We start from the raw sequence: 27999 nt of genomic DNA on the forward strand, positions 1-27999 counted from the left end.
ATGATTTATCTAAATTGTGAGATAAAATAATATTAGTCAGAGTTGGAAATATAGGGAAGTACATTTATATTTACTTGACTAATTAATAAAGTTTGTTGACATGAAAACTGTCAAATTTTGAATATCTAAATAAGGGACACGAAACTACGTTGAAATAAATAATTTCAAATTTAAAATGACCGTTAAGTAGTTCAAAAAAAGTTCGTATCTTTATTTTTTCTTTGTTTTCTTTTAAACGTGTAAATGCAATGAATTATAATTAATTGATAAAAAATGCACAATTTAAGGCGATATTCGTATATAATAAACATTAATGTACCTAAACGTTAACTATCAAAAAAACAATTTATTCTTAAAACTAACATCATCATTAATTATGATTCAGGAAATGACAAATTTTATGTGAAAAAAAAATATATGCAAATGAATGAATAATTGAGATGGTGAAAAGATTTCTCTTTAAAGTATCGTGTGACTAGTTAACAAAAATATTATTAATCTTAAGAACATCATTTTCATCTTCATTAACAAATTTAATTCATTTTTTGACACAATCTTTTGCCTTTAAAATATTGTTTCACTTTTTTTTGTTTCAAATTCTTCTAACAAATTTCCCTGAAGTTTCTTGTATTTGTTGGTTTCGTTGATGAATTAAGGCATTTTGGCGTTTAATCTGTAATCAGAAATGAGAAGTAAAAATTTAACGGTTATTAAAAATTCAAAAATTTGATATGTAATTATAAGAAAACGTACATATCGATTACGTAATGAAAACGTACGTAACGCTCACGTAAATAAAAAACGTACGTAAAAATTACGTAATGAAAAACGTACGTTCTTCTACGTAACAAAAATTAATCAAATTTACCTGTCTTCTTTCTCATGCTGACTTGGTCAGTTGATAAGCTGTCAGTATCATCCTCATTTCTTTCCTTCTTAGGCCTTGTCCATTTTATCATTGTTTCAGGCGAGCGATACAGGAATATTAATTTGGCAAATAGATCTTCTTCAAGTGTAAATTCAAGCGATTCACGGACGAGATAAATATCGAGACAAAGTTGAAGTACACGATCAACATACGGTAAGTCCTCGAACATAATTTTGGAACTAGCTCCTGAGAAGATAGTTGATCGTAACATGCGCGAGAACACGAATATCAAAGTGGTGTACAGTCCAACGATACCTAATAATTAGTTAAAGGCATTAAAAAATTGGAAAACATCAAATAATAATTGAAATTACCTCCAGCAGCAATGGAACTAATTGTACTTGGGAAGATTTTGTCACAAAACATGTACATCATCATATATTTCTTACAATCAGCATACAAGTTGTTGCCTGATGTATCTTTGTAATAAAATTCATCACAAGATTCTGTAACTTCCCACCATAATTGTGGCATAGCTAAAACAACATCTCCAAGCTGCTCTTCATATAACTTCAATGTTAAATTACGGAAATTAATTTCATCGTCATCCGAGTCGGCGCCTTTAATAAGCTGATGTGCAGGACGTAAAAGACCATTATTTTTAACTTTTAAGAATTTTGGCATCATAAATGGCACAACAGTTGACAGTGGAGTTTTGGTATCTTCCAACATTTTTCTCAATTGCATACCAATTGTATCATTTCCTTTAAAGTCATAAGTATGTTCGTCATCAACAGCTCCTGGATTCTCCTTCGAATGTGACTTCCTCTTTACATTATACTTAAATCTCGTCGTTAATGTCTTATTCTCATAAAGATCCTTTAAAAGTCGTTCCTTGTCTGGTGGTGATATGTTCCATATTGTTGATGAATTTGAACCTAGCTTAACTGCTGCTACATCCGATGGCTCATAATTTGATAAGAATGTAATTGCTGACTTATCCTTTGAATATCGTTTAAGGAAGTAATCCCAATCATTTTGTTTCAATTCAAAAATGTCAGCTCCTTGTGCACTCATTGCATAAACAGGCTCATAAGGACCAATTCTTAGTGACACTGAAACATCTTCTGGTCTGTTTGGTTCACCGACTGTATTACTAAATGCAAATAATGCCAATGGGAACCAAATGACTGTAATTATTCCAATAATCATTCCACCGCCCATAAGATATTTAACGACAGGTCCTTTCTTTTGACCTCTTGGTGCCGGTAAGTCACTTTCCATTTGACGAGAGCATTTAAGTTGATAAATATTGGCAAATATGTCTTCCATCTTAAGCCAATCGAAAAGTGTCATTGATGTGTCTGTCCAGACCCAATCCATCAATGTTCTTAGTTCCATTAAGAATGGAATATTCATAAAAACTTTAAAGCCAGCAAAATTAAGCATTGTGAATCCTTTAGTGAGGAAATTACCCAAAATTCTACTTGGATATCCACACCTGATTTGATAAGCTGAGAAAAGCAGGTAAAAGCACTTAATCATATAATAAATAACTGGTGGACGTGATTTATTGAAGCTACGTTCTGTTGTGGCAGGTAAAACGAAAAACATCCAAATGTGTAATCCAATGATCAAGAAGAACTGGAATATGATCTTTCCAAACATGTTCTTCCTCAAATAAAGTGCACGGTCAATGACAATGAAGAAGAATTGAATGATCAGCATCAATAAGAAAGTTATTGGAACTTTATTTTCCTCAAAGTATGATAGAACTCCACCGTCACCTTCTTGTGTACCAAATGCTGAGAATCCAAAAAGAATCACAAAGAAGTTTATAAAGTCACACAAAAATAGAAATCCATAAACATCGGCTGATCGTTTGGACTGTCTATCAAAAAGTTGATTAATGAATTCCTTTATGGATGAGATGTACTTTTGACATGATAATTTAAACATGACAACAAAACCTGTAGCTTCATCATCTGATTCCTCAACCATTACTGTATCTCTGTTGTCAATCATTGTGACTGACTTTCCATTCTCGTCTGGCTTCTTCTTATCATTATTTTTAAGCAGGACAATTTCATTCGATTCCTTCTCAATTTCCTTATTGACTGCTTCAACTTGATACTTTTCACCTGGTATTAATTTGTCGGTTGTTACTTCCGATTTCCATAATCCAAGTGACTTCAAAATAATTCGATGACAAAAGACAACAAGCAACAGAATCAAATCATATGTAGCATATCCATTCTTCTTCTCAATTCCTAAAATTCGTGCTGCTGCAAATGGCTGATTTGGTGGAATAGCAGCTGTATTCCATGAGAATATATCAAATTGGAACGCACATTTTATGAGTACAACAGCTTGTGTGTAGGCAATCAATGTGACCCAAAATGTTTTCGATGGACGTGGGAATGTCAATGTTCCCCACAAAAGTACCATAAATGGTAATGGTAACGATAATATACTTGCTGATTTTATCTGTAATTAAATCAATAATTGAGTTGTTAATAAGTTTGCAGCAATTAAATAATTATGAAGCTAATTGAGACGATTTATATCCATATTAGATACTTAAAGACTTACTTGATTTAAAAACACCATCGCATAACATATAAAGTCTGTGTGAGACAACACGACATACCATAATGCTTGGAATCTGTGAATTAAATTTGAAAAGAAATTGAGTTTAAAATAAGTAATACGAATTACGTACGTAAAAATTTACGTAACATAAAATACGTACGTAAATCTACGTAACATAAAATACGCACGTAAGCTTACGTAATAGAAAATACGTACGTAAGCTTACGTAACACAAAATACGTACGTAAACTTACGCAACATAAAAATACGTACGTAAAATTAAGTTTAACCCATAAGAATTACTTACAGTTCAACAAAAATGTTATGTTCCTTGCTTGCAAAATCATCTTCTTCCGGCTCATCTTCAATTTTCACAACAACATCCTTTGTTTTACTATAAATCATCAATATAAATCAAAATTAGCAAAATATCCAATTTAACTTATAACAATAAGATCGAAGCATAAAGTTATTTACAACAAAGCATTAATAACGTGCAAAAGTCATGCTAAGAATTGTGAATTTTATGAGGAAGCAAATCATTTAGTCACAAGAAAATCACCTTTGGACGGATATCAAAGAATCACACCTAAATGAGTCGGAATCCTCATTATCAATGCCGTGATCTAATGATGGAGCTAATATACGAATTTCAGGCGCTATCCATGACGATCGACGTCTTTAAGTCAGCAATAAATTATTATATTTAATGACAAAAAATATATTTATTTTAAAAAGCATTAATCACTAGCTACAAGGAATATATAAATCAACTGCTATATTGGGTTAGCAAATTAAGACACAAAATGTGATTCGTGTTTTGGGCGTCATGAGAATGTGCAATGATATTGGGGGGCAATTACCGCTAGTCCACGATGCAATAAAAATACTACTTAATTTTTTCAAGCTACTTTAAGGTCTATTTTAAAATAATGACAATAGATGTATGGAAAGTATACACGACTTACACTTCTTCAGACGGTGGCGGCGGTGGAGGTGGTGCTGCACGATCGCGATCTCTTTGCATTAATGCGAATGCTGCACCAATTCCACCCATTGGATGAAGCCTTATGATAGCATTAGTTAAATAGAGACAGAAACAAGCGATAAGTTAGTTAATGAATGTTAGTCATAGCTAGGCTTAAAGTCAATTCCATCAAGTCTCATTCAGACTTTAGAAACAACCTTAAGCTATTAATAATCCTAAATAAATATTATTAATGAAAATGGGATTAGTAATGAACATAAAATACAGACATAAAGCAGGCTAAGCAAGCATATATAATTACCCTTCAGATCCACTCAATCGAGCAACTGATGATATCATTGAGTCCCGATCTGTACGATCATCTAATGTCATTTTTAATGAATCTGCTTGGGCAATGCAATTGGAACTACTCAAACTATCACTATCTCTACTAATAATAATATCCTGTACAGGTGCCGTTTCGGCCGAGTCTCCTGACTCAGCTGGCGATCTTCTAAATGTTTATTTATGTCACATATTATAAAATTTACAATTATGATTGATATTGAGGCAAGGGACAGTATTTACAATGGGGGAATTTGGGATGTAATTAAATAATTAATTAATAAACATACCGTGATGTTTTTGCATGCTGAATCGGCGTCCATATCATATTCGTTCCACTCCTGAATCCAGCACCAAATCCAGGTGAATGCTGTGAATCATAAAATCATGAAAAACCTTGAAAAATCAATCAAAATTTAATCGTACCTTCAAAGTTTTCTTTTCTCTTGCCAAGACTCTCATGACATATCGATAACTCCTCGAGACACGATGTAGTCGTAAAGTAATTGATACTAAAACACTCGACAAGAAATCCGGAATCATTTTAAGTTTTTTGATTATCAATTTTCTCTTTCGTTCTGCTTCTGTTTCCTTCTTTTCGCCGTCTTCTCCTTCATCCTTTCCACCGTCTTTATCCTTAATTAATTTTGATCTTTCATCGGCGAGACTTGTATCCTCATCATCTCTAAATCCACGACTTGTACTTGGTCGTGCACCATCGGCTTGAATTAGGCCTTCTGTTTCGTCGTCGAATGAGGAAATTGGTTCCTAAATATTCGAAAATGTTAGTTAAGTTTTAATGATTGAATAGCATTCTAGACTATCGACTCATACATGTATAAACTGTGAATCGTGTGTTAAAAAAGAAGAAAAAAATCACCACAAAAAATAATTAATGAAAGCTGCACTTGAAGATGCCAATCTTAAGTCTAACTTTTAATCCCAAGATTTATTTAATCTCAAGTTTAATCCTAGGATTTAAATCTTAAAATTCTGTCAAACTTTGAAAATTATAAAGAATTTAGCCACTCTAACTATAAGAACTGTTCATTAAAACACCTAATGATAAGCAATACCTAATAATAAGCATACCGAATTACTGGAAAATTATAAAATTAAACAAAAAAGTAAACTTAACTCCAAAAAATTCAAATTAATTAATTTTAAGCAACGACTGAAACAAAAGCATGTTAGTATAATTAATGCTAGAAACTATAACTAATCTAAGATTAAAGAAAAGAAAAATTACAATTTTACGATAGAAAAAGCCAAAAAACAAGACAAATTAACGAATGTGCCAAACGTGCCTAACAAAAGCTTAAAAGTCAAGAAACTAAAACTCACAAAATGAGTACGCGGAATCGGTTCAGAATGAGCGGATCGCTCAATAGTGTCTGGCTGTTGGGAAGTATGACGCAAAACTGGAGACGAACTTCTCCGTGCCATAATTTTTTTCTTTTCAAGTTCCTCTTGTTCCAATTGTTCAATCCTTTCCTTTTCTGTGTCTTCTTTCATTTTGTTCAGATACTGAACATTATTATTTTTTATTGGAAGTATAAAGCAGGTTGGGGATTTCATTGCGTAGTAAAAATTTTGAGAAAATAAATATTTCACATCATAGAGAAAATGAGAGGATTATTCATAAATTACGTCCAAAACTATAAATATTGAAATAACGTCCAAAAAATATTTGAAAATTTAACGGTTATTAATTATTTGAAAAAACTAAATTCATAGTTTTAAACCCCTTTTTAAACAGATTTGGATGTAATTTATGAATGATTCCCAAGATTCATGTTAAATATATCCATAAATGTATCGTTAAATCACAAAAAAATTGCATAATAATTTATTACCTGAGAGAAATTCATCTTCTTGCTGAGACGTCGACGTGTTGCAGACTTCTTTTCCTCTTCATCATCCGAATCACGCTGATTAATAATATCAAGTTCAAATTCATCTTCTACATCTTCAAACATATAGTAGTCTCCTGACCGTATAGCTGTTAAGTAGGAAGAAATACGAAAAAAATTTGTTTAATTTTTTGTTGTTTTAAAAAAGTTTTTCTTGGAACTGGAAATATAAATGAATTAATATCTTTTTATTAGAAATAAATGTGCTGAGATTCTTGGATGTGCAATGACATTAGGAGGAAATATTCAATAAAAAAAATCATAATGTGAATGAGAATAATTAAATGTGTCAGACAAAGGACGAGAAATTATATAAAATTTCACCATAACGACCCAACTGAGTGGATATCGACAGCTCAAGATAAACAATATGATTGGGGGGATCAAGTAAAAGTTTGGAGAATATCATAAAGACATAAGCAACAAATCATTCCATGAATAGATGTGACTTATGTCAGATTTATTTTTTTCATACACTAAGAGAAATTTTTTGTAAGTAGGCATTAATGTGAGTTTAAAACGCAATGATCCTATATAATAGAACCTAGAAACCTATGTTCTATTGTAAATATAGTATTCATAGCAGACGTTTTGCTTCCAAGCAGCAAAATGTGGCAAACCGCCGTAAAAATGGTCGAAATCAATCGTCACGGCACCGACAGGGCAACCACGCGATTTTAAGTTAACACGACGACATAACAGTGCCCTAACAAATACGCTGTACTGTTCGGTGCTATTCTCAGAATGAATGTCATCTCAGAATGGAACTGTCGTATGACACAGTTCTTTTGATTTGACAAACAATGATTATGGTCACTGTCTCAGATGCTTACCTAAAATGTATCATGGTTAGATGAACATTTTAAGTCTGATCTGATGTCAGCAACCTCTCTAAAATGCTCAATCTAGTTTGAATCATTTGAGATTGAGTAAAACTCAATCATCCCTACCCCAAAAAATTTCTCATAATGTACAAATCACAAGGGAGAAGGTACAGAAGACACAAGAAGGTAACTAAATATTATTCTAACTAAAAGAAATTTGATGTTAAATGTGTATGATACAGACATAGAGAAATAGAATAAAAATAAATTTGAAACATATTTGTGATCGAACGAACGAACGCAAACACCAAAAGCGTCTTGATGGATGAAGGAAGTAAGTTTCTATTCTAATAAACACTTTTTGTCACAACGAATGTGAACCACCAAAACTCCAAAGAACATGATGATGTCCTGTCACCCAACAATAAAAGTAACATCACGACTTGTTATCGTGCTTAAGCTGTGGAAACATAGAGATATTGTATTTGTATTTGAAATTATGAGTCTTGTAGAGGAATTAGTAATTGTGAATTTGTTCTGTATTTATAACCAAATCTACCAAAATATGAAGAAACAGCTTGATTAGTTGAAATAAGAGTAATTAATACATGAAATTATGAACAAAGTGTTGTTTTTTCAATAGATTCAAAAATTAAAAACGTTACCACGTCTTTCTCTCGAAAATCGATGACTTCCATCTAGAAAAATACAGTTTATTGGATTACACAAAATAAAATAAAATTAAGTATAACAAATGTATGAAGATCTTTTAATCACAAAAGAGGAAATAATTTGTTCTCTGAGTGTAGATATAGGTGCGGAATATAATGTCTTTTGGCATAGAGTTTCTGTGTCACTTGAGAATCAAATAAAACAATAATAAAAAAAATAATTATTTTTTCACTTTATTCATTTAAATTCTTATTTACAATATTCATTTCCATAGGATTTATTGCATTGTCAAGTCTTGTTGCTCCTCCTTACCTCCTTTAAAACTGTTTTGTACGTTTCAGTTACGACTTATAAATCAGACTGCTACAGCGCAAATAAGTATCAAATAATTCAATTTTTGTTGATATTATTTACAGTATAAAGTATAAAAAAAATTTCTTTTGTATCGTGTTGGAATTGGAAAAATGATGAAAAGCGTGTGTGGGAAATTAAAATGGAAATAATTTTTCTTTGTTCTCTAAAATAATAAAGAATCAAAAAGAAGAAAAAAATGTAAATTTTCAGAAGCAATAGTCAAATATTTACAACGTAGTTAAGGATCATAAAGCAGCAAATTGGAAAGCATTAGACATCAATCAGAATTAGTCCGATTATTTATTTACATAGCAGCGTAAACGCCCATTAGATTGTTAGAAATTTTTTAAAGAGCAACAAATGAGGGTCATTCAGTCATGATGTCCAACATTCAAGGGTTCCCTTAGGGACCGTTCACTTATTACGATACAGAATAACGAACTTTTTTCAAAAATGAACAATGGAATTCTCAGAATTCTACCCCAAAACCCCCACTGAACGGTCCTTAATTAAATTCATTCCTAATTGGACATCACTAATGAACAAACCCCACACAAAAGCAAATCGCATGCCAATTGAGAAATAATGACCAATTAATTACATTCGTGATGAGATACAGGCGATCGTGAGGAAGCAGAACGAATAGAATCGCGAAAGCCAGCCTCTCCAGCCGGTCCCCAACTATATTGTCGTCGTCTCGAAGCTCTCGTGGTTAATGGCTCATCATCATCAATATTCCATGTTGTAACGAAACTAGATCGACGTCTTGATGATGGATCTAATGTCAATTCATCGGGTGCAATCGATGTGCTATAACTAAATTTACGTCGTGGGGATTTAGCTCGTGGCGATGCAAATGACTTTTCATCTTCATCTGCCTCCTTTTAATATAGAAATTGAAAATTTTAAAACATCCATAAATGATCTGATATGTCAAGTTTATTACTTGAGGTGCTTGATCCGTGCTTGTAACTGTTGACATACGACGTGGTCTTGGACTTACTGTTAATTCATTAGGATTAGGCCATGAGACTGTATTTAAACTAGATAATCTTCTATGTCTCCTAGCTGACCCACCACTACCTATTGGACTTCCACTAGTCATTTGACCACTAAGATTTGGTGGAACTAACATATTCTGATCTATTTCACGTGAATCTCGATCCTAACAATCAACAAATTTATATCAAATTTAAAGGAATTAAGGAACAAAAATAATTTTAAAGACATTTACATCGAATGGAGGTGGAGAAAAGACGGGAAAAGTTTCGTCGGGACTCGAGATTCGTGGCATAATTTCATAATCAGCTGGCGAGCCATATGAGATTCTCGTTGGATCTAAATAAGCATCAAGTGAAATTGTCATTACTGCTGAACTTGGTGAAGGTGCTTGAGTTGTACCAATGAATGATTCACCTCGGGAAACTGATATACCAGGCAAATCAGTCGGAATTTCCGATAATCCTTCTCCTTCCACAAACATTGATTCAGCAACATCATCTACCTCTTCGTCGTCAGCATCCTCATCATCGTCGTCGTCCTCAACAGGTGTATGATATCCAATTGCTGATGATAAACTTTGTGTCCTTGCAAGCGGCGCAGAGCCGTCTAATAAATTTGATTTGTTATTTTTGTTGGATATAAACTTAAATTTAAAATTCTTTTCAGACTGATCGTGGGTACTCACTTTATGTCCGGTATCAAAAAATAGTTTTTTATGTCAAAAAAGTCTTGACTCAAAAATCAAAAATTTTCACTTTTATCACATAATAATTTCGGTATAAATAATAAACGCGGAACTAAAGAAGTTACGAACATACATCAAGTATCAATGCTCTATTTTTACCTGCCGCATGAGTTTTCGGCTCATTCTCCTCCAATACGCGTTGCTGTGTTGCTTTGATTCGGTCCATTTTCATCTTGATTTTCTGTAAAATTTGTGCTTCTCGCTCGGCTTCTTGGGACATTTCCTTCTTCCTCAATTCCTCGATCAGTTCATTACCTCTTGACGCTAGAATTAAGCTTGCCTTTGCCTCATTTATTACATGACAGAAATAATGACTTGAAAACATTCGTCTTTGTAGAATTAGAAATGCAAAACAAACTCCATCCCAGAATAATCCACCATCCTCTAATGGCACTTTACAGTTATCTGGTAATTGTGGATCATCTTGACTATCTCCGCTGGAATATTTTGTTCTGCATATGCATGTGACACCGAACAGCTGTGTATAATAATAGAATTAAGTTTTGTAAGTTTACGAGAGGATTTTAAAGTAAGCAGTCACGATTCTCACCTGAATAAACGTACATCCACTGTCGGTCAATGATAGTCTCAATACCAAGCAACCAACCAACTGAATCAATGTTTTGATTGCGACAACGGACACGTTATAAGCGATCAGATAATTCCACCATCTGTGTATGAAAAAAATGTTAAGTATAGATGTACATCTAGCAACAAAATTGATGCTTACCTCAAGATGACGTATATCGGACGCAAACTAAGCAGGATTAAAAGAATTAAAATCAATTTTAATTAATTTCAAACAAAAATTTTAAGAAGCTTACTAAAAGTCAGTGCCTTGCCACAGGAATATAAAGCTGCCAATTATATAACCCAACGATAATAGATTCACTCGGCTGGTTCCTGTGAGAAAAACTATCGCTAATGTTGCCCAAAAGAATATGATGAAGATGAATCGCTTCAGTATGTCCAAATAATTTCGAATCTTATCAATAAAGTCATGTGTTGGATTGTCAAATGGAACAACACCAAGTTGATCAATATCTTGAAGAATTGATTTGTTACTTCCGCCCGGGAAGTTTACGACAGAATTGTCATAACGCGCTTCAATTCTGAACACAATTAGTTGACGACACATCATTAAAAGTAAAATAAAATCAAGCAGAAGAAGCTTTGCACGATCTTTAAATTCTAATGAACTGTCTGGTAAAAATGCAAAGATATTAAAATCTTTAAGGAAGTCAACATTCTTCCATGGATAATCGATGCATAAACCTGGAGGTAATCCAACTAATGATATATATTGTATTGGAATTGATGCAATTAAGAAATATGTCGCATAACTCCAAATTTTCTTTGCTTCATTACGATCTAATTTGTATAGGAAGCATAACCATATAGCATAAAAGCATGCGACAATATCCATACGATAACCAATAACCATTAAATATCCAATCAAGCATATTTCAACTCCAAATTTATAAAACCCGTAATTAATGAGATATTTTATGAGATGTGGTATATCACGGTCAGCATCTACTCGTCGTATATGCTTAAATACTACAGTTGGTGTTCGTGCTGGTTTATGTTGTCTAATTCTCCTGATTGTCTGAAAGAGGATCATGAACGAATGTATTGAGACGAGAATGATGTATGCTAAATATGGACGTATGAGATCAGCAAGCTTAATTTCCTTAGTTTCCTTCCTAAATCCAATCCATACTGCATTATTTGTCACTTCTTTTGTGGGATCTGATGCATTTGTGCAATTTGATTCATAATTATTATGTGAGATATAATCAACTTGATAAATCATTGTCGAAATAAGCAAAATTGATGATACAACAGCAGCAATTCTGGTCACTAAAAATTGTGATTCTGTTTTGGCTCGTAAACCAGCAACGCCCAATATTACAAATGATATATGTAACAGCTCAACTCCGCGTACAGCGAGTAAAAATGCGCATAACAGCATGATTTTATAAAAATGAATTTCGAGGAACAACAAAATAATGTCCAAATAAATAAGGAGTTTCCCAAACAATCTCTTTGCAGCTCCTTCAATTTCTTGTCTTGATAATTTTCTAATTTTAATTTCATTTAAAATATCCAAATTTTCATCTGTTGTATCATTGTCATCATCATCGTCAGATCTACTAACAGCAAATGTTCCATAAGCAACGGAACTTGTTTTTGAGATATTGTCCGCTGGACTTTCGGGAATTTCTGAAAATTCTAAGAATTTTGTATGACAATAGTGAAGTTGAATGACTGTAATAATGACAATCATTGTTGGCGTCACTAAATGTAAAAAGAGTTGCTTTGCATCGTATCGTTCCAGTCCTATATCTCGTTGTCTGTGGATCAATAGAATTTTTATTAGAAATGGTTCAAATTGTTCAGGAATTGTAGACTTACAGAGTTTTTGATATGTGCAAGTATTTCTCGAAATATTCAGACGTTTTGTCAAATTGATACGTGTAAACAAGAATTAAAATAATCATAGAATACAGGATAACTAGGAGCCAAAATCCGTACATAAATTTCCTCCATACACTAAACGAGAACTGTGGAATGCGAGAAATTTAATTACATTTATGTCTCTCCATGTTGTATACTGCATAAGGAGTTGTTCATATATGATATTCAGTATGCTAGAAATAAGCACAGGGACGTACAAATTGTCTAAAGGAAGTCATTTATGAACAACTCCTCAAAATGCATAAAAGATGTGAAACTTGCCTGGAATGTAAGTACGAATATAAGAAATAGTGTCATATAAACTATTCTAAATCCAGTCATTTCTTGACCACTTATGCCGCATACAAATAATGTTATAGACACGACAATTATCCAAAATTTAATTAAAAATGCATTGATAAATTTTGCTGCCTTTGTAATAAAGGCAGACTCCTTTTCTGCCTTCTTTTGAATTCCTTCACGTGCTGTTGCAGCCCCGACAGTTAATTGAAGTGGTGCCACCATGTCTGCTAATGCTGTAGTTTGCCGTTCTGCTTGCTTCTCTTGTACCATTTGTCGTAACGACGACAAAAACATAACAGTAAATAATGATTTCAACATTATTGGACCGATCGGGAAGTGAGGATATTTAATGAATCCAATTTGTGGTAAATTTATTCCACTGACTTTAACATTCGCTGGCAATTCATCATCGGTGAGATTCATTCCATAAAGATATGTTGCAAGAAGAAGAAATTCAGCATATGCAACTAAAAATGGACTTGATCTCAACATATTCTTGCGTTGATTTGGTATGATCCAAATTAAATTTGCCCAAATTAGAAGCACAAAGCCAAGCCAAGAATGATAAATGATACTCCATGCCTATGAAATTAAATATGAATAAGAAATGAGCATAAATTGAATCATGATGGACACAAGAGGTCAATTAAATATCAGGGATGGAATGAGTTTGCTACTTTATATCTATTTAAATTCAATTGTCATTCCAACATTCTCAACCCTGATGATTCATCACTAAATAGACATATATGATAAAATGCTCACCATCATTACTACATTCGTGAATATATAGCTATTTTTATAAATGAATTCGGCTATACTACTAGCTGCTATTGCGATTTGTTCACAAAAACCCGTACTTTGTTCGTCCTCCTCGTTCTCATCCTTTTCTGTAATAGTCATTTTGTTTCCTTTATAACAAAGTCAAAAAAAATAGGCAAAAAAGGTGTTGCAAAAAATCAAAAAAACTAAAAAAAAATGTCTAAAAAATTGTTAAAGGAACAAGGTTTTCAAGCTGATAGGATAGGATGACTAAGCATAAATAAAAACCATAAAAACCTCCACCTTTAAGGCATTGAATGTCTTACCAATTTCACTCATTGGAATTGTGTCACTGTCTTTCCTAATTGGCGCATCAGGCTTCGAATCAGCAACTTTCCTCGTTCCACTACGCATCAACTAAAATATTTTTTCATAGAAATAGCGTGCATGAATGTATCGGGTATAGATAAAACAGAAATTGATTGATTATTGGAAGTTCAATGACCTCCGATAAGTTAAAAACAAAAAATAAATCATGTAAGATAACAAACTGAATAGAAAAGATAAGTTGTGCATCTTAAATAAATACTTTCATGATCAACATCACGAAAGTATTGTGCATGATAAGAAAGAATAGTTAAAACTGTTATTGGACATCGTCGTTAAGTTTCACAGCACTCAATTAATGAAGATATAAAGAATTAGATGCGAGAAATTAAGGGCGATAAGATTGATGCATAGTTAATACATACAGGCGTTCTTTCATTAGGTTCAGTATCACGCGTCAGTTCAGGACATTCTTTACGAACATATCCCTAAAATAGCAAAGAATAAAAAACCAAAAAGGCCAAGATAGTAAAAATGAAAACGTAACGTAAGTAAGTATGCATTAAAAATTATGATCAAATTATTTAGAAACACATAAAGCAACACAAAATCAAGCAAACTCACAGTTGGAACTGATTAACAATACATTAAGTTTAATTTCGGTTAGTCACAAACAGACATGGACTAGGAAAATTAGTATAAGGAAATAAATGAAAGGAAAAGTTAAAAGAAGGAAAAAGGAAATAAAGTTAAGGTTAATTAATTTGTTTTCACAAGATATGTTCGTTCACTTGGATGTCAATGGCCTGAATATCCTTATTTTTGAGCTGTCCAATTTCAATTTAACTTAAAAAGTCACAAATTATGATTTTTGAGAATTAAACCATAAAAAAGAAATTTTGAGACACCAATAGGCTCGAATAATGGCTTGACGTCCTTAAATATGTGACAATGTTCTGAGTAGCCTATAATTTGATCTAAGACATTACAGCCGTGAAGCCTCATTTCTGTTTGCTGTCCGAGCAACTGTGGTTGACCCCTAAAATCACTTTCCCCTAATATACCCTCTGCTAAGATCGACCACTGGAGCAGTGATGGGCAACCTTTTATTTTTCACAGCACACTTTGATGTTAAACTTCATCGTTGCGTTCTGTTGGAAGCTGAACACGGCATACGGTTCATGACATTTCCAAAAGATTTTGGTGTCACACTTTTGTGTCGCGACACACATGTTTTACACCACTGCAACGTAGAGGGGTCGAGCATGTAGTGTAGTATAATGTCCTTCTTGGGTATCTCCGGCTCTTCAAATTAAGTAGCAACACACCGTATTATTGCCAATCAAGACCAATTTGAACATCCATATTATCACATGATCTAAGACACATCCAGCCATTATTCTCAATGAACCATCTTACTTGTGTTCGAATTTTCACCCTCCGTGCAGCACCTTTCCACTTATCACTTGTAGCAAATGTTTTACGTAAAATACTTTTTCTTTGCATACGAAATGATACCTGACGTTGAGTCTTATTGACACCACTTTCAAGCTGAGAAAATGGACCGATTGTTTCAGATTTCGTTTCTTCAGGCTTTTTTTTCATATTTAATGCCCCCAATGGTAAAAATGATTTAAGTGACAAAATTTTGAGTTCAAATCCAATTGTTATTTAGTGTAGCAATGAGAATGGCAAGCAATAAAATGGAGAAAATGGGATAAAAAAATTTCACATTTGAAATACTCCTTGACACAAATGATTAGTTAGAATACACTGTACAATTTGGTTTAGCGATAATTCTCTATTTTTAGTAAGCATTTCAAATGACAAATTACCTGTGGCTCGAGTAAAATAATGGACGTTAAAGTCACAACCAAATAACATATGATGAGTGCAATGGGATTTAAATAATGATCCAAATCCAAGTCTTCATTGAAATTAATGATTCTAATGTCGGTTGCATTGTCGCATGATGATGTGTAAATTGCAGGAAAGCCCAGTACTCTAATTAAATTAAAAGAATAGAGAATGATATTAATTATACAGCTATAGGGATTCACAGCTGATTCAGAATACAGCTTTAATAGGTCATTCACAGCTATCCATAGCACGAAGTGGACTTTAAGAATCGACTTTGAGCTCTGCAGTTATCTAAAGAATTTACAAACCTTGGAAGTGTCGTGTTTGGCTCTAAAAATTCTTGTGGCCATGGATTTTGATATCCAAGGAAAGCAATAATGTGTAACATCATAAAAACTATCACAATTCGTAACACGATTGCAAACGCCCTGTAAAGTAACCGATGTTAATTAAATATAAAGATTATCAGACAATAAATCTCCGTTTAACTACCTTTCGAGTTGTTTGTTCATCGCCCACCATGTTGCAGAACCAAGAAAAACTAAATAGTATATAACACTTAAAGCTGACGGTTGTAGCGCACCCGTAGCACAAAGAGATAATAATGATAAGATTTTTCCTGCTTTTACAAGGATTCTCCATTTTTCTAATCCAATTTCATGAACATCGGGAAGTTGTTGTGTCGGTGGTGATTGATTATTGGATGTTCCTTCATTATTCGTATCAGTATCTAATGCTTGAACATTCACAGCAGACGAACGTCTTAATATGATGGTAACGATTATTGATCCAAAAAATGCAATAACTTCTGGTGCCAGCCATTGTATGATTGATAAAACATCTAAATTATCAAGTCTTACAAATCCAACATGACGTAACAGAATTTCCAAAAATTCACATTTTGCAATTACATCATTGCCAACAACAGCCAAAAATATTTGAAAACCAATTTGTGCAAGACATAGTAAGACACTAACAGATATCAGTAATGCCAAATAAATTCCTGTATGACCTAAATATAAAAAAAGGAATGGAATGAAACGTTTATCATGTCAATAATCTATTATAACATCGTTAAAATAACAATAATAAAAAATAATCGCCGTAACTTACCCTTTATTGACCGATAGTTTGCGACAGGAATGAATGGCAGATAGAAAAGAAACAGGAGATATGGCAATGAAATCGCAACGGGCCTTAAAAGGCAACCTAAAATGACGGAGAAAAGAAAAAAAGAAAGAATGGAATGAAAATAAAATAGCGGAAATTATCATTTCCTAAATATTATATGTTATGGTCAAATCACTGTTGGGGTAATTTCATAAATGACGTCTATTAGGATTTCAGTTATGTGGTGTGATGAGGAATCGGTTTTACATTCTTAACGATTCAGAATATCCGAATCTACTGAAATTTCCTATCCTACCTCTAATCATGAACTAGACGTCACTACTGAACATCCCCAACTTTCCTTCCAGCGCATATCACAAAAGAATTTTTGTAAAAATATTAAATTTAGCACTTTGTCATTTTATGCATCGCACGAGACTCATTGGACATTAAAGCATGCTACTATCACAATTATTTATGCATTTCCGCAATAACAGCTCGAGTCACATGTGAAATAATGTGGAATCAATAAAAAGAATTCATATATATGTTAACAAAAGAAATTGAAATATCCGTATAGTATGGCTTGTGAATAAGTTATAAAATTTGTGTGATGGATTTTCTAAACAATTTATCTGCATAGAGCAATATTAAGTATAGACACAATCTAAAGCAATTCAAAAATCATCGAAGTGTAAACTGTTTTTTGGAGGATGTGCTAGATGCACAAGTTCTCTGTTTTAGATCTAAATATTGGTCTATTAATAAACTAGATCATGTGTAGAATGTAGAATGATTTTATGGACTCTTGTGTGTAATTTTTACACAAAGATACACAATAAAGAACTATTGAGGCTGAACTTATGTTGAGAAATAAACATTTTTCCAGCAGTATTAACGTAAATTCAGAATTTGAAAAATCCAAGTTCAAAATTTGAACTTCATAATTTTTGGCGCCAAAAAGCAATCGGAAATTAATTTTAATGAGAACGGTTCAGGAGCAACAATTGAGATCCTGTTTTTAAATGTAGATTAAATTATTATGTATCCGCGCCGGAAGCTTCATTTGCAGTCGTAAAAATCGACCATAAACAGACGTTCGTGCACTTCTTCATCTGGCTTCAATCTAGAGATACCCCAATGTCTACAAATTCCTCCTCATGACAGTTCAGACATGCCAGCATTTAAAATTATACGCAGTAGATCCCCAACCACAATAAACTTCCTACTTAATACAAAGTTGCAGTTGTCTATAGCCTCATAACATTACATGACTACATTTTACATCCAATGTTTTTCTCTAGAAGGAATTTTACCATCATTTTCACCATGACCTATTTTCTTTTCCTCAGCACTGCCATTTACATATCCTCACACTCCTTTTAGAGACAATTTTTACTTTTAAAGTCATTGTTCATCCTCAATTGTCCGTGACTATCATTTCCATTCTATACGAGTTAATATTCAGTCATTAATCATAATATTGTTGTTGTATATAAAGTATTGGATATGCTATTACAATAATCAACAAATCAACTGATAAGAATCATACACTCATTAACTATTTACAACTGTATATTAAGCAATAACACTCAAGTATTTACTCCGTGCCATGCAATTTTCTAATTATTCATAAAATATTCATGACTGATTGAGTTGGTGACATCCGATAATAGCCGCATATTTAAATTAATTACCAATTTGAGGTTACTATCGACACCCAACACGTCAATTTCACGCAAAGCAAACATGCCGACCAATCGAATGACATCGGAAAATATTTTGGATATAAGAGAACTAAATGGTAAAGGAAGGAGAGAGGAAAAAAATTTCATTCATAAAATTGAGCCACGCTTGTGTACATAAATGAAAATCCACATGATTTTTTCCAGCATTGTTGTTGCTCTTGCCTCATTTACTGCTGTACATAACTGAAAAGAGCGTGGATATACGCATTTTTCGTGTTGATGGCCAATTTTCATGAATGTCTCCCTTTTTATAAAAGTGCGAATTGGGAACGGAATCATGAACATAGAGGCTTAATAGACATGTAAGCATAAACGAATCACGTATGTTAATATGTTCATGAATATTATAATTAACAGCTTATACTTGCTTCCTTCTTTTTCTTGATGTTGAGCGGGACATTTTCGTGGAAAAATGACGATTTTTAGCTAGACATTCCCTGATTCACTGTTTGTTGTGCTAATGTCAGATTAATATTGTATTTGAACTTCTGAATAATACAAACAGATAACAAAGAAGACAGAGAACAATGTTATAAAATATTATTTCATATCATTATGAAATTTACTGGAACAGCTTTATTAGTCATATTATTTGGCGTATTTACATACTGCTTGATAAATATATAAAATGAGTCTTCAGAGAAAGTTTGTCAAAAATTTTATTATTATTTGAGTTCTCCCGAATAGCACATGTTCATTAGAACATCGCTACGACCTTATTAACACAAAAACTAGAAGATGCTCTGACTACACGTTGGGGGCGGATTTCGATCTATTTTTTTACAGCATAAAATGCGGTTTACCGAGTTGTGTCGCTCGGGTAACGGTTATGTGAGCTCCAAATAGGAGTTAAAACATCAAATCACAGATTTATAACATTCAGCATGACATGTTATAGTAAGAATTGAATTGAATCCTCATTTATTTCTTAGTAAATAAGCTGCTGTTAAGCCTCATAATTGTTAATAGAAGTATCATTCCCAAAATCTTCGCGTATTGCGAGGTAGGGATGCCATAGCAAACACGTTGTTCTGTTCGAGATTGCACATTGAATAAGAAATGGTCAAGTTGTAGGGTCAGGTTAAGGAGTAATATAAGGGAAGACAATAATCGGAACTAATTTTAACAATAGACGAAGTAAATTTAAAACTGCACAGTATAGTCTCTAGTGCGTCGCGTTGATAGCAAAGTGGAAGGTGTCACTTACTTTGGGCCAGGTCGAGCCATTCAAATAATGTTACGAGAAGGCCTAACATTGTTATAATATTGATCTTGGTAAGTATGAAATGCATTACAATGAGTTAAGTCCCAAATGATTATTTCATTTAGCAAGGTGACATGCAAGCCTAACGACCCCTTAGGAATAACATTTTAATATCATAAAATTTCCCTTTAATCCTCCTTAATGTAACCTCGTAATCAACACTCGAAACTTCATAAACTATTCATAGTCAAAAAATATTAGAACAAGGTGAAATGCGTCTGAATTTCTCAATTCACTAATAGAACAATGTACTGTATTTCATGACCGATCATTAGTTCTACATAAATTGACATTGTAATTTGATAAAACAGCACGATATGTGGAATAAGTAAATATTTGAAGTTTAAGTTTCTATCAAAGCTTTTAGTCAACATGAATGTGACATAAGTTGTGCCTTTATCGTGTTCTAATTTTAAACTATACAGTAAATAACCATATAGCCACATACATTTTAACACATTTGTATTACACCACTAATTATAGTAAGGAATGTCTTAAATTTGCATATTTACGCGATTTATAGAAAGCAACGAAGTTCAAGTGTAAAATTTCGTATGCAAATAGAGGAAGAAATTAATTCCAATTTACGGAAAAACTGACATGATTATCACTTTTACCCTATACGAATGACTATTTGTCAGAATATTTAAATAAAATGTAATTAAGTAATGAAAACATTAGTAAAATACGTGGCAGACATTCCTACAAATCTGACTAAATAAAATCAAAAGAAGAACACAAATTAATTTATAACCGGTATTGAGAATAGCTAAATTTGTGATCTTTTCGGAGAATATCACATAAAAAGTGTATGAGCAACAATAGGCGCCTTCATTAAGACTAATTCTATGTATTACAATATGACTTACGATTTCACAGAAGCTTCTTAAGAGAGGAAATTTGAATGGGACATTCATAAATGACATCTGACAATTAAGATTGAGGTAAGGAATCTATAGCTGTATTTGAATTCGAATTGTGAAATACATGAATATGGCAAGTATAATGATGACATCATGGGAATTTGCAATCTATAGCCAGCAATAAAATTAGCTTAAGGTGATCTTTTTTGCGGTTAATGAATCACAATTGCTTACTTTGCTGGTCGTACAGATCAATTTTGTGTACCACCAGCGAAATAAGCAAGTAAGTACCCACAGGGGTCGCCCGGGATTACATACATTTTGATCCCGGGATTGAAAACCCTAGTAACTAAGTATCGCAAGTATTACGCACGTCATTGACAGATCATCCCACAAATCCCAAAAAATTCTACAGAAATAAATTTATTTATGGATGCGGATTTCAATTATACTAAAAAATCCGCCTCATGTATGTATTAAAAATCCCATGACAAATGCGATATACTCAGAAAGCAACAAGTCAAATAAATGAGAAATTAGTTGTTGATAAGGTTTTGTTCAGTTTCACATCTTGAGTCAGCGTGCATGAGATAATCACGTTTTGGTTTAGAATTTTATCGTCTTTATAGCCTTGAGATGATGATGATGATCTGCATACTAGCAATAATCTTTGATAATTAATTCCAATTAAATCTAGAAAATGACTGTTATCTAATATCTTAATCATTCAAGCATTAACGATCATGATCAATACAACCAGTATAATAAAACTAATACAATTTGATTTTTGAGTAGCACAATGTGGCGAACTGTATTAATCGCCGAAACAATGAATCGAATTCAGCAATCACGATGCCGACAGGACACCTTCACGTGTTACCGGTTATAGTAATACGTATCGATGCCCTAGCGAACTCACTGTGCTAATATTTTTAGAATCATTTCTTTGGTTTATTGAACTTGTGGATTTTCGATAAAATCATGATTTAACTTCATTGGAAGTTGTTAATGTTCTTATAATTTCATTAATATTCAACCTACACCTGATTGCTCAGTATGTAAAGATTAGACAAACATATACAAAACATTTTGAAGTTGTTTGGGAATAAAAGTTCTTGAACAGTGTTGAAAAGGTAGACATCTGAACATATTGTAAAGGCTCAAAGACTTAGAATCATTAAAAATCTAAAGACCCACAAGTAAGGACTGTATCTTCATTTTATTCGACTAAAACAAACATTTAAATACCAACACTGCTTCCAACCACCTCAGTTAGCACTTCCAGTACACATTCATGTAGATGAAATATTAGATAATAAATGTAAGTCATAAATTGCAAAATATTATTGAACTTGCTAGCTTATTACATTTTCAGCCTATTACAAAAAGACATTATTCATACAAGGAAATCGTAGTCGAGTATTTCTCATCCCACAAAAATGAAGTAAGTCATAGAACAAAAACTCAGAAATACTTTTTGGCATTTAAAATTCATTCATGGAAATTTCACATAGTCACACAAAGTGTTAATTGAAAGCATTGCTTATTCAGCTACAGAACTTAGTTCTATTGTAAAATGTTTCTCACAAACAAGAATTTTCCATTAAAAATTTCTACTTTAAGGTTATAGAACTGAATAAATCAATCTACACTATCACATGTTCTTGCCAACTTTCAACTCAAATTACATATTTACAATTCTGCGTTCATATCCATCGCGATGGGCTTGTCATCTAATTGGTCGAGTCATGCAATTCATTTTCGTTCATATTAAGGAACAGCAATAAAAAGAAGTCATTTAAGCTAGTTTCATATTTCAAGTGAGTCAAGATCATTTTTGGATAGATAACAATGTTCTTCACACACAAAACTTTCACTTTCACAGTAAGTAACCGTAAATGGAAAATGCAAAATATTTGATGATGAAATTTCAGTATGTAGTCTATGTATCATATAATCAAGCCGGTATTGCTCTATATGGCTGATGTACAATATAAGAGAAATGAGGTCATGAGTAAATATCAGTAAATAAGTTTATTTGACGATTTTGGGGTGGAAGTTGATTTTTGGCAGTGAGATCTATTCCGTTCTGTTGAACATTTTGAGACCTAGAAAGACTGTCGACTTTTAGAACTGACAAATTGTTGGTGTAGATGTGAGCAACATGTCATATATCAAGATATTACACGCATTACCTTTCGGGAAATTGATTCCCTTATAAAACCATAAAAACTTTGCCCATTCAATTACTAATATTGCCATTTTGTCTCATAAAGGAATCATTGGAGCTGTGCTGTTTTCAGAAATTGAATAAATAATATTTGTGCATGTCCAGTTATTTACAAGAATTTATTCCTCATTAATTTCGGGCTATATTATGACACATTCCTACAATTTTAAGCACATACACGTAGGTATGGATATAAAAAGTTTTAGGAACAAGTTCAAATTTAAGTTTGAACTAGAAAATACGTTGGACACACAATATTTAATTAATGTAATTGAAATTTTCATGACACAATGTAACGTAAATAGTTTCAATAAACTGTTCCCTCGCATCTCTCGTCACGTAAAACGTAGTCATCGCACATCACCTACGGTTACATTTCTATATATTGACTGTCAACTCTTGTTTTTTATCACTGCACATCACGAAAGTTGATTAAATTAAAAAACCCTTTTTAATTCAGCATGGACAGAAATGACATGGGTTGATGCTTAAATGATGTCTAATGTTTAGGGACTGAAGTGGAAGACGTGCTGAGAAGAGATGATTGTATGTAATGCTTAGTTGAATTCAGAGCTCGAAGTCGACTCAAATTTTCTATGGAATCGAGCCTAGTAAGATTCTCTATTCAATGATCTAATCACTTAATTTGGTTCTCAGGCAAGATGAAGAGCATTACAGAAATTTTAAAACTGACTTGTGTCTTGCAAGAGATGCCGATTATAATCCTTTGAGTTGTTAATTCAAATGTGCTACTGTATAACAAATCAATATAATTCTGAGTGAACAATTCGTTGAACGGGTTAGAACTAGTCATCAACTAGACATTAACTTGCCATCAACTAGTTACAATGTGTTTCAGTCCACTCGGGAATTGATTAAATGTTCTCAGAATTAAGACCAATAAATCATGTTTGATCGATTTTTCTAAGCTAATCCATTTCAAGTTACTCAAATATTTGGAATCGAGTAGATTTTATTCAAGCTATTGAGAATTGATTCCAATTAAATCAGTGATAAACAACCTGTTTGCGGCCGGTACGGAATGTTTTGGATTAAATCATCATTCCCTTATCACAATCACAAAACCTGATAAATTACCAATTTATTAAACGACATCATTAATTAACAATCCCCCATTGTGAACCGTGGAGAATCAAATGAACAAAACAGAAAATAAAGAAAAAGAAAGACTCATTATCAAAGCAGGTTCAAGGTCATATTAGCATTTTAGCCGGCAAATTATAGAAAATCAAGTTTTTCCATTCATTTCATAATATATTACGACGTTTCAATTGATTCCACATTCCACATTGACGCGTTTTTTGTAGCTTCAATTCAATGATTTTCATACAAACAGGAAAGTTGTAAATTTATACAGTAACTGATTGAAAATAATTAAAGAATGAATACTTACATGTGCTCAGTAGAATCGGAAGAATCAAACGTTGAACAATTAAGCTTACGATGTAATTAGCCATTGATTTACTTTATCTGGAAATAAACAATAGATTATTATTAATCACCACGATCTGTTTAATTACATTAAAGCAAATATAATGAAATCATCCATCACAATCATCCAGACATCGGAAATAAATAACGAGGAATTTAAACAAAAAAAAAAATGACCGAGTTCGAAGCGAAGCCAAAAGAATGCAGTGGTTTGTTTAAAACTTTGAATGGATGAACAACAACAACATACGCGAATTATTTACGTGTTTCATTCCAACTCATACAAGAATCATTAAACTATTAAAAATAATTTACACAAAAATGCTGAAATATATTTCAATTATCGGGAAGATCTCGAATAAAATAATAAGTAACAAGTTGTGAAGACTGTATGTATAGGCAGTGATTCTTAAGCTTTTTCAACTTCTGGATCTTGAAGCTTGATAAGTCAGAATATAGGAATACAGGAATATAATAATTCACAAGGTTTTGGAACCCCTGCACTAAGACAATCATATAGACCAGTGCTAGACAACCTTTGATTGTGCCACGGCATACCTTGATGGTAAACCACTACTGAAATCGCATATAGCATTCGGAAATGCATTCCAAAAATACATTTGGCACACAGGTTGCCTACCACTGATTTATAGTGCACTTTTGTACCGCTACACACAATTTTAGAACCCCTGCATTAAGACAATGATACAAACGTTTATCGCTAATGTGTTAATGCTATTAAGCTCAATTTCATAATGAATTAGCTCCTCAACAATCCATGATTTCTGCAAATTAGAGATACAGAAATAATTTGCAGTCATCGAAGCATTTTATGACAAATTCAAATAATTTTCTGACACCTTAATAGAGTCAGACAGTTAGTACATTCCAACGAACAGACAGATTCATTTGTCAACATCTCACAATAAAGTCAGTCAATCAACAAAATGACACATGTGATTACGAACTTGACAAAATCGTGCTAAATGTATCAAGCATGCAAGAAACGTACATCATAAAAATCAACGAGAACATAAGCAGACATACATTGTTAAATCCCTTTCATACAATTATACATCACATGAGAAATTGATTCTTCTTATCCATAAATTCTTACATCCAATGTTGTCATAATTAAAGCTAATGAAGTTCTGACACTGCACCTACTTTTTTTTTCTCTTCTCTCAAGTGCAGTTATGAGCAATAGACACAAAAAATAAATAGTATATTATTGTCCAATACGATTACATTCAATAATTGCGATTGTAGAGAATGAAGTTAAGGCATACAATGCAATAATCATAAAAATGAAACAAATCATTGAAGCGAGGAAATAAGAAGTAAAATGAAAAGTTGATAAAGAGTCGTGAAAACGATCAATGATCTCACGAAATTAGTCAAGAACACAAAAAAATTGATTTCCGTACCTTAAAAAACTTTACAAATAAACACAATCATCTGTACAGGTTTAATAATCACTCGTTGAGATTATAAAGTCAAATTTTTGATTGAATCCAGATGTGAATCGAATTGCAAATGTATTGTGCTATTTAAAATGACTGTAAGTTTACACAGGAATAGCAAAAAGCTCAAAAAGCAGAGACTAAAAAATAGTGGCAGTCAGAAAGGCGCGTTGTCATACTCACTGTACTGATAAGATTTTCTCACATTAATATGTACAAATGAACAAAAAAAGCTGTCTTTTTTAAGGAGTGACCGAAACCCATCACGCAAAATTTTTCATTCACAAAAAACCTATCAAGTAGCAGTTAGAGAAGTGAAAAATCGAATGTTTAATGAGAAGTGAATTTTCATTGTTTTCATAGAGGAAGGAAGGAAAGAGAATTTATGTTTGCTTCTTTAAATGGCAATCAATTGTTCTTTGGCTGTTTTTTATGGAGTGGTTTACTGTCGTTCCTTTTTGCCGACTCAGTCATTTTGAGGTTTTTTTTGTTTGACATTGAATTTCGCAATGAATTGTTTAAAACCAAAGTTGAAGGAACTGACTGTCACGATTCATTAATTTAGTGCAATCTACTACTGCTGATCTGATGTGGGGTCGTGGGGATGTGATGTGACGTTATAAGCTGTCATTCTTAATTAGCTATTCACAATAGAATGTAAATGGATTATGAAGGAAGAATTCTCACACCTTTTTTCTGATTCTTAGTGCTACGGAACATCCAAATCAACTCTTAACTTAATTAAAATTGCGAATTATGCTCTTCAGTTTATGCGAAACTGTATCTTAAATACAAGCGCTGATGTTAATAAAATTATATTTCCTACTTAAGAAGCTAAAGAGTAACTAATTATATATAAATACATTTTTTGAGAGAATATATACAGGCATGATCTCTTAAGAGAATAAAATTGATTGAATCATTTCAGAATAAACAGATTCTTTCATTATAATGTCGGCACACAGAGTATATTCTATATATGCCTCTCATTTTTCGTAGTGTTTAATTCGATAATCTTTATGGATTTTTTTTGTGGACACAAATAAATGTATGAGAAGCAAATGTTAGAGAATGTAGCAAGTTAAAATTAAATAATCCATTCCATTGCACAAACAGCTGTCGATTTCCTCTCTGAACTTCAAAATTGATTTTCATAAACACACATTTTGGAGGAAAATACGAAATATATTTAAATTCTCAAAGCATACAAGCACTTTAAAGCTTGAGTCAATCAATAGAAAAATTAAGCAAAAAATTTTCTTTTTTCTACATTTGCTCTAATTTTTTATGGCTAGCATTCCTATTCGTGTGTTTTTGTTATTTCTTTCTTTTCACTTTTCAATTATTTTAAAACTTTCGGCATATTATGAATCATATTAAGCCACGATTCTAAATATAAATCGATCGTAGCTGTATGTTATATGATGATAAGAGCAGCTATTAAAATTTGATATGAGATCATTCAAAGAATATGCATTCATACACTGCGATAATGTCATGAACTCATCAATGCATGACGATCGTACTTACATTTATCAAGTAAAATCCAATAATGGCACTTAAATTCGTTCTTGTGCGAGCAAATTAATCCAGCTATTATAATCCAAATGCATCAGTATTTATTTTTATATTTTTCACTTCCACACTAATTTCTTTTCACTTTAATATTATTTTTTCTTGTGAAATTCAGCTTAATCACTATATTATTCACCTTATTTCCTTAATTTCTATACATTATTCTATTGATTTTTAATTTTATTAACCAAATATATTTTCAAAACAAACAATTTGTGCAATTTTAATGCATTTTTTTGGTATTCTTGTGATGTAAAAATATTTGCCGAAGAACGAGAAAACAGGTCTTGACTTATCAGC

The 27999-nt window shown here is 32.5% G+C and overlaps 2 protein-coding genes across 14 annotated transcripts; both read right to left on the reverse strand.

The window, feature by feature from the left end:
- Nucleotides 1-251: 251 nt before the first annotated feature.
- On the reverse strand, nucleotides 252-27998 carry Piezo (piezo type mechanosensitive ion channel component). Of its 12 annotated transcripts, none has more exons than XM_070644457.1 (28): nucleotides 27655-27998; nucleotides 24624-24700; nucleotides 17108-17203; nucleotides 16487-17006; nucleotides 16303-16422; nucleotides 15970-16138; nucleotides 14560-14622; nucleotides 14134-14224; nucleotides 13811-13956; nucleotides 13025-13627; nucleotides 12701-12849; nucleotides 11107-12639; nucleotides 11013-11039; nucleotides 10833-10953; nucleotides 10382-10760; nucleotides 8175-8207; nucleotides 6629-6774; nucleotides 6117-6299; nucleotides 5199-5540; nucleotides 5063-5142; nucleotides 4750-4938; nucleotides 4429-4527; nucleotides 4023-4139; nucleotides 3768-3854; nucleotides 3461-3533; nucleotides 1243-3355; nucleotides 869-1183; nucleotides 254-673 (listed from the first exon to the last, which is right to left on the reverse strand). In XM_070644457.1, the coding sequence occupies exons 2-28, from the start codon at nucleotides 24685-24687 to the stop codon at nucleotides 669-671; spliced, it is 7863 nt and encodes a 2620-aa protein (XP_070500558.1). In that variant the 5' UTR covers nucleotides 24688-24700; nucleotides 27655-27998; the 3' UTR covers nucleotides 254-668. The 12 variants fall into 12 exon arrangements, with proteins under 12 accessions (XP_070500565.1, XP_070500558.1, XP_070500559.1 ...); XM_070644458.1 differs by having other exon boundaries at nucleotides 255-673; nucleotides 4750-4941; nucleotides 13811-13935; XM_070644456.1 differs by having other exon boundaries at nucleotides 255-673; nucleotides 4750-4941.
- On the reverse strand, nucleotides 8215-10342 carry LOC139093674 (uncharacterized). Of its 2 annotated transcripts, XM_070644470.1 has the most exons (4): nucleotides 9770-10342; nucleotides 9482-9700; nucleotides 9137-9416; nucleotides 8215-8698 (listed from the first exon to the last, which is right to left on the reverse strand). In XM_070644470.1, coding segments are annotated over exons 1-4 (750 nt in total). In that variant the 5' UTR covers nucleotides 10019-10342; the 3' UTR covers nucleotides 8215-8696. The 2 variants fall into 2 exon arrangements, with proteins under 2 accessions (XP_070500571.1, XP_070500570.1); XM_070644469.1 differs by lacking the exon at nucleotides 8215-8698 and having other exon boundaries at nucleotides 8712-9416.
- Nucleotide 27999: the final 1 nt, after the last annotated feature.

This window comes from Chironomus tepperi, unplaced genomic scaffold (assembly GCF_022539635.2).
Source record: "Chironomus tepperi strain 1889 unplaced genomic scaffold, CSIRO-AGI_Ctep_v1 contig_337, whole genome shotgun sequence".
NCBI lineage: Eukaryota > Metazoa > Arthropoda > Insecta > Diptera > Chironomidae > Chironomus > Chironomus tepperi.

Bases quoted from the DNA above. Each gene is read 5' to 3' on its own strand.
- LOC139093674 (XM_070644469.1), bottom strand. From the start codon at position 10,018: ATGTTTGTGGAAGGAGAAGGATTATCGGAAATTCCGACTGATTTGCCT. The intron at 9,701-9,769 runs GTAAATGTCTTT...GTTGATTGTTAG, and splicing joins TTTCTCCACCTCCATTCGAT to GATCGAGATTCACGTGAAAT. The intron at 9,417-9,481 runs GTAATAAACTTG...CTATATTAAAAG, and splicing joins GCACGGATCAAGCACCTCAA to GAGGCAGATGAAGATGAAAA.
- Piezo (XM_070644456.1), bottom strand. From the start codon at position 24,687: ATGGCTAATTACATCGTAAGCTTAATTGTTCAACGTTTGATTCTTCCG. The intron at 14,225-14,559 runs GTATGTATTAAC...AAAATATTTTAG, and splicing joins AACCTAATGAAAGAACGCCT to TTGATGCGTAGTGGAACGAG. The intron at 11,040-11,106 runs GTAAGCTTCTTA...AATCCTGCTTAG, and splicing joins TGGCAAGGCACTGACTTTTA to TTTGCGTCCGATATACGTCA.